General features: G+C 43.7%; 1 protein-coding gene across 1 annotated transcript; it reads left to right on the top strand.

Moving 5' to 3' along the window:
• Positions 1-804: 804 nt before the first annotated feature.
• Positions 805-1,671, top strand: LOC120209362. The gene is made up of 3 exons (XM_039208396.1): positions 805-1,123; positions 1,317-1,451; positions 1,579-1,671. Exons 1-2 carry the CDS (start codon positions 810-812, stop codon positions 1,390-1,392), a joined length of 390 nt encoding a protein of 129 aa, XP_039064327.1. The 5' UTR covers positions 805-809; the 3' UTR covers positions 1,393-1,451; positions 1,579-1,671.
• Positions 1,672-7,527: the final 5,856 nt, after the last annotated feature.

Consider the following 7,527-nt stretch of genomic DNA (forward strand, 5'->3'; position numbering starts at 1 on the left):
GAAACCTGGGAAGTCCTTCACTCATGCACCTCTCTATGGAAGGCTTCATATATCCCAGGTACTTATTTTTAAACTTTTCTATTTTCCCTTATCTGTTGTGTTTAATGCGTGCTTTTCAATTTTCCGATATCAAAATTTTTGAAAAAAGGGCATAAATATGTTTTGTCAGGCGACATTAGGAATGGGTAGTGGAGTTCAGAAAAGCATAGTTAAATGTAATGTTGGACATAGTAAGCCGGTATTTCTGTGTAGTTTGTTTCCTGATATGGCAGAGTGTTGTCAACTCAATTTGGAATTCGAGGAATCTGTTGAAGTCGTTTTCTCCGTTATTGGTCCTCGAGCTGTTCATCTTACTGGTTAGTATCTGGGCTCTTCTTCCCTTGATCGTCATCACAGTGATGGATCGTATCCTTTTGTTTTTAAGTTTCTGAATTTACTTCGTGTTATTGGGTTCTTTCCTGTTGTTTCCCTTCACTATGTTGCTTAGAGAACCCTATGGAGAAGATATTGCAGACACCGAAACAGAACTGATCAAGAGTAGTGAAAAAAGCGAGTATGGCGGTAGTTTTATTGACGATGATAATGATCCACAAGTCTTCTCGTCTTCTGAAGAATCTCCTGCTGGGTTTGGATGTATGTCTCACCACACCTCTTACATGGAAATTTTGACCATTTGTCCATTAAATTTAGCCTTTTTTGTTATAAGGGAACAATAATCATAATTGATTCTGGTTAGATTACATCTGAAATTATTATCTTTCTAATTTAAATGTCTTTTTTTTTGGTGTATGAATTCAGCAAATGAAGAAATGCGGGGCTTAAAGTTTAAGGGTCGCATAGGAAAGCGTAGGAGGCTTAGGAAAAAGTACCAGAAAAGTGAATCTGATAATGGAAGTTCTCAGCAAAAGGATTTCACCAATGGTTTTTATCCTAGGGAATTATTTGACAGTGAAACTGAAAATACATTGCCTATTTCCTCACTGTTTTCAGGAAAATGTGCATCAAAGAGCGGAAAAGACGATATAGGTGGAGAATCTAGGAAAGAAACTGGTAACCATAACAATAACGAGATTGAAGATAATGCTACCATGTTAGAAGGAATTAATGGTGTTCAACTTGAATGGTACTATTTCTGTATTTCTTTGACAAGAACAATGATGAACTTAAATTCAATAGCTAAGTTAACCATGTTGAGAAGAGGATCTACGGGTGCAAACTATCATCTGTTTTAACATATGGCTGTTTGCTTCTTCAATCATTGTTTTTGAATTATATTTGATTGTGTTGTACTTTTTTCTATTCCGTCCTGCTTGCAGTAAATCAGGGATTAGGAATGTAGATAAGCTTGAAGAGCTGGTCAGGGAGGAAAGATTACCGGAAGCTGATCATTGAGTGGTTGAAAAAGTGGTATTGGAGCAAAATGACCAAAATCAAAAGCTGGCCAGTAATGAGTCCGTGATATACTCTCTTTAGAGAATTATATGTTGCATGAAATCTGTGCTTCCATGATTGTTGATTTAGTTGTGTCATTTGTAGCAGTTGTCTTGTTAGTAACAACTGCTATCTGATATACTGTAGGATATGTCAATCTGTTGACTTGAATGACAAGAGCACTAATGATCGGGAAATTCAGCTGTCGAACGAAATTATGATTGAAGAGTTAGAAAAGGGAAAACCAAATGGGAAAATAGCTTCTCTTGGTAAAAAGGCATGTAGTATTTTATCCCAGGGGTTTCATTGGATGAAAGGAATTAGTATTTTTTCACCTTTGCTGCTAAATTATTCACAAAGTTTTGTTGCTATCAAGTCCGTGTCCATTACACCGTAAAGTTGAAGGACAGTGGAGAAGTAATTGATTCAAGTGCTGACAAAGGTCACTTAACGTTCCGACTAGGTAACATCTTTTTCTTTAATCATGCTCTGTAAATATATTGTTGTGTGTTCAATGTTTAGTTTTGATCAAATTAGATTCTTCTGCAAATATATTTGGTTTTAAACTTTTTGAGTTGGACTTGTATCTTTGTTGTTATCACAGTTGAGGGACAAGTTCAAGAGACATGGAAGGTTGGCATTGATGGTATGAACCTTTGTCTTTTGAAGTTGCTTATCACTAAGTTGTTGGGGTTTAAATTATATATGTAATGATTTAAATAATGATGATTGGTAGGTGTCAACATACTTTTTTGTTCAGGTAGAACTCACTCAACCATGACAATTCAACAACCCTGATTTAGTAAGATTTGGAAAATAAACCAACGTATTTTAAACACTAAAAACTGAGGCATTTGAGTCCAAGTGAGACTCTAAAACGTTTTTAAAAATAGCCAATTACCATGTTATTTAAACACAAGCAAGGGGAAGGAATTTCAGTAGAAAGGGAAAAAAAAGGCAAATAAAATAAGAGAAAGAGGAGACTGCCATTTTCGGTAAACACTCGCTCCCAGTTAGGGGTGTGCAAATCCGGATACCCGAAACTTTCGGGTCGACGATTTCTCGGCCCGTGTCCCGACACGGATGTTACGGGTACCCGGTAATCGGGTACCCGGATTTTGCAGGTACCCGGTAATCGGGTACCCGATACCCGGTTTTTAATTTTTTATTTTCAAATTATTAATTTTAAAAAATATATACACAAATTTAAATATTCGAAACTTCAAATTACATACTCTAATATCCGAACATAAAATTTAAAAGTTCGAAATACAAAATATAATAATCCATAATATAAATAATTCATTATATTTTATATAATTATATATATAAAAAAAAAAACTAACCGGGTACTCGGGTAACTAGGTACCCGGAAAAACTAGATTTTGTGACCCGGGCTCGACCCGGCCGGGTAATTTTTTTAGAGAAATACCCGGTTTTTTTAGATCCGGGTCGGCGGGTCGGGTCAACCGGGTCGGGTAATTTTGCACACCCCTACTCCCAGTGATCGGAGGGTCCATTCGACGATCCGAACGGTTGAAAGACTCCCAAGATGCCGTAGAACAACATACTTTAAAATCAAGCCAATCCAATGGTGGTGGATAGCGAATCAGAGAGGGGAAATCGTTTGTCAACGCAAAAGGACCGGAACGGGAAGGTGGAAAACAGGCGCTCTTGAACTGAATTCGAGTAATTATCTCAAAAACCTTCAGCTTTCGTCTTTTGCTGCGGTACTTCCTCGTCTGCCTTTTAATGTTGCCGGAAGACAGATGAATCATTGAATATGAGTAGGTGTGGGATGATAGCTATAAAGCTCAATTTACATTCTTGCTAGGTAGCACGTTGTCACGGACTTAAACTCTCAATAAGCCTCGTGTGGCCTTAGCTCCTTTTCGCCCCTCGCGATAGCTAAGTCAACCTCACTCAAACTCGTGCTAATGTGGGAAAGGATTGGCAAGGAAACAAAGAAGAAAGGAAAGAACTTTGAGAGAAAGCTTGTTGATATGCTTGAAAGCTTAAAACTCTTGGATGATTAACAAATGAGGATTCTACATCTATTTATAGCCTCTCACCTCCTCAATGGACGGTGGAGATTGACTTGATCCTACGGTAGGGAAAGATTCTCTAGAATTCTCCATAATTTCCTACCTAACATGGAAGACTCTAGAATGATTCTAGAATATGTACAAGTCTTGAGTGTTCTAGAATAATCTACACTATTCTATCAACCTCCAAGACCAAGTGTGGCCCAACATAGCCAAAATAGCCCAAAGTGTGGGGAAAAGGCCCAATTTCGTGACATTCTCCCCCACCTATTCTGGCGTCGTCCTCGTCGCCTCGTACGCGTTGAGATGTTCTTCGAACTGCCACAAGTCTTCAGCTAGTTCCCATGTTGCCTCGGACTCTGGTAGTCCCTTACACTTGATTAAGTACTCGGTACGCGGTGGGACTCCTCTCTTATGGACCGTCCTTCTTGTTAGCACCGTTTCCACCTCTTTGTGGTAAGACTTGGTTACTACGGGAGGTGCTCGATGCGAATACCCTCAGCTTGGGTCTTCCCTGTCGGCATGATATGGCTTAAGCATACTTACATGGAAGATCGGATGAATCTTAAGTGTCCTTGGCAAGTCTAAGCGATAAGACACTTTACCCACCTTGGTAAGTACCTGGAACGGTCCCTCGTATCTCTGTATTAGTCCTTTGTGAACGCTTTAGAGAGCTTTGAACTACTGTGGCAAAAGCTTCACAAGGACTAAGTCTCCAACGTAGAACTCTCAATGTCGCCTCTTCTCGTCCGCCCACTTCTTCATCTTCTTCCTCGCTTTCTCTAAACATGCGCGGGCGATGTCGGCGTTCTCCTTCCATGACCTAGCCATCTTGGTGGCTCCGGGACTTTTTCCCTCGTCAAGTGGCATTGTCAATGTGTGCGGCGTGAGCGGTTGTTGTCCGGTCGCAAGCTCGAACGGACTTCGGCCTGTGGCTTCACTCCGCTGCAGGTTATAAGAGAATTGGGCGACGTCTAGCAACTTTGCCCAATCTCGCTGGTTAGCACTCACGAAGTGCGGCAAGTAACATTCCAACAAAGCGTTCACCCATTCGGTCTGCCCATCAGTTTGAGGGTGAAAGCTTGTGGAGAAATTTAACTCGGTGCCAAGGAGCTTGAATAATTTCGTCCATAGGCGTCCGGTGAATCGAGGGTCTCGGTCACTGATGATGCTCCTTGGTAAGCCCCAATTCTTCACGACGTTCTTGAAAAACGCTCGCGCGGCCTCCTCCGCAGTGCAATCCTTGGGGCATGATATGAAAGTCCCATGCTTGGAAAATCGGTCCACGACGACCATGATCGAACCGTATCCTTCGGACTTGGGTAATGCACTAATGAAATCCAAGGTGATTGAATCCCAAGGTCTTTGGGGAACTGATAAAGGTTCGAGTAATCCCGCCGGCTGTCAGTTCTCTACTTTGTCTTGTTGGCACACAAGACAAGTCTTCACATAAAACTCCACACTATCCTTCATATGGGGCCAAAAGTATGCCGTCTCTAGCAATGACATAGTGCGCTTTTGACCCGGATGACCGGCCCACTTGGTGTCGTGGCATTCTTTGATAAGGTCTCGCCTTAAGTTGTCCCACTTTGGAACATAGATTCGCAGTCCCTTGGTGTAGAGTAGACCATCCTCTACCCAAAACCGTTGGGTTTTGCCATCGCTAGCCAGCTTTACTAATTCTCTTGTCAGTGGATCTTGCTCAAGGCCCTCCTTGATGCATTTTAACACGGTTCCCTTGGCTAGAGAGATCGCGGCAAGCTCTGTCTTTCGACTTAAGGCATCGGCTACGACGTTGGCTTTGCCTGGCTTGTATTCCAACGTGTAGTCGAACTCGGCTAAGAAGTCTTGCCACCTAGCTTGTTTTGGTGACAACTTCTTCTGAGTCTGAAAATAACTCGTCGCCACATTGTTGGTTTTGATGGTGAAGTGTGCGCCGAGTAAATAATATCTCCATACCCGCAAGCAATGGATGATGGCCGTCATCTCCTTCTCTTGCACCATGTATCGCCTCTCGGTGTCATTCAGCTTGCGGCTCTCAAATGCTATCGGATGTCCCTCTTGCATTAGTACTCCCCCGATAGCGAAGTCAGATGCATCGGTATGCACCTCGAACGACATGGTAAAGTCGGGTAAGGCAAGACAGGTTCTTGGCTAACTGCTACCTTCAGGTCCTCAAAGGCCTTCTGACATTGTTCGGACCACTCCCATGCCTTCCCCTTCTTGAGTAGGTCCGTTAATGGTGAGGCTCGCGCCGAATAACCCTGTATAAACCGACGATAATAGTTTGCTAAACCAAAGAAGGATCTTATCTCAATTACCTTGGTCGGCGGCTCCCACTCGGTTATGGCCTTGATTTTGCTCTCGTCCATTAATAGCTTCCCGTGGCCGATTACATGTCCAAGGAAGTGTACTTCCTCAGTGGCAAATGTGCACTTTTCCTTCTTGACGTACAGCTCGTTCTCTCGAAGTATCTTGAACACAATCCTCAAGTGGTCTATATGCTCCTCCATGGAGTTACTATATACCACGATATCGTCCAAGTACACCACCATGAACTGGTCCAAGTACGGTTGGAAGAGCTTGTTCATGAGCGTGCAAAATGTTGCCGGTGCATTGGTTAGACCAAAGGGCATGACCAACCACTCGTACGATCCGTATCGAGTGATGAATGCGGTCTTTGTCTCGTCGCCTTCTGCTATTCAAACTTGGTAGTAGCCTTTTTGCAAGTCCATCTTTGTGTACACCTTGGCTCCTCCAAGTCTGTCAAATAAATCGACAATCAAAGGGATCGAGTAGCGATTTTTAATGGTTACCTTGTTAAGTTCCCGGTAATCGACACACATGCGCAACGACCCATCGTGCTTCTTTTGGAAGAGTACCGGTGCGCCATACGGTGCCTTCGAAGGTCGAATCATTCCCATATCGACTAGCTCCTTGAGTTGCCTTCGAAGTTCCTCAAGTTCGGGTGGGGCCATTCGGTAGGGTGCCACGGCAGGCTTGGCACCGGGTTCCAACTCGATCTTGTGATCCACTTCAAGCCTTGGTGGAAGTTTATTTGGTAACTCAAGCGGCATTACGTCCTTGTTCTCATCTAAGACTTCACGGATGATCAATGGTAGGTCATCCGTTTTCTCGATCTCGTCATCTTCCTTTAGCATGGCTAAGTAAGTAATGTCCCCTTTCTTGATGCCTTTACCAAGTTGTATGGCTGAGAGTTGGGTGGCATCTCGATCTTACCCTTTCAATGCCTCGACTGTGGGGATCATTCAGGGAGACCCTTTCTCCAAGATGCAAACGGAACTAAAGGAAGGCATAGGGATAGCGGTTACCTGTCGAAGAAAGTCCAACCCCAAAACGACCTTAAAGTCATCCATGGGAATGACAGAAAAGTTCACTTGGCCCTTCCAAGTGCCTAAGCGTAGCTCGACCCTTCGTGCCACGCCATGGAGTGGTATCGCTTGTGTGTTTACCGTCTTGAGCCATCCTGTGCTCCTAGTGTACTTTAGGCCCAAACGGTTGGCTTCGTCTTTAGACACGAAATTGTGAGTAGCTCTCGTGTCCACCATGGCTCTTGTCAGCTTCTCGTTGATCACCACTTCCACATACATGAGCCCATTACTCGGTGTTGGTGTCAACGACTTGGCCTTCAAGGCGTTTAGAACTTGGAGCGACCCCATCTCGGCTTGAGACTCTGTGTCTTGACGATCGACGATGGGGGACAATGAACCAAGTTTGGGACAACTACTCATCGGATGCGGCCCTTTACACAAGAAGCATCCTCCTTTCGGAATGAAATCCTTTTTCTTCTCTTCGTAGTCCTTTCGACCTGGACGTCGATCTCGATCCCCCTCTTTAGCTTGTGGCCTTCGGTGAACTCGGTCTCGGTTGCCTTGGTTATTCTCCTACCGTTCTCCCCCACCTGGATACTTATCCTTGTTCTTCGTCGCATTGGTGTGGGAGTAGGGTTGGAAGTCGACGAGTGACTCGACGATGGCAATGGCCTCATCAACCGTTCTAATGTCCCGACGGTGCATCTCTTGCTTGGCCC

The sequence above is a fragment of the Hibiscus syriacus genome, unplaced genomic scaffold (genome assembly GCF_006381635.1).
Source record: "Hibiscus syriacus cultivar Baekdansim isolate YM2019G1 unplaced genomic scaffold, ASM638163v2 tig00018827_pilon, whole genome shotgun sequence".
NCBI lineage: Eukaryota > Viridiplantae > Streptophyta > Magnoliopsida > Malvales > Malvaceae > Hibiscus > Hibiscus syriacus.

Bases quoted from the DNA above. Each gene is read 5' to 3' on its own strand.
- LOC120209362 (XM_039208396.1), top strand. From the start codon at position 810: ATGCGGGGCTTAAAGTTTAAGGGTCGCATAGGAAAGCGTAGGAGGCTT. The intron at 1,124-1,316 runs GTACTATTTCTG...TCCTGCTTGCAG, and splicing joins AATGGTGTTCAACTTGAATG to TAAATCAGGGATTAGGAATG.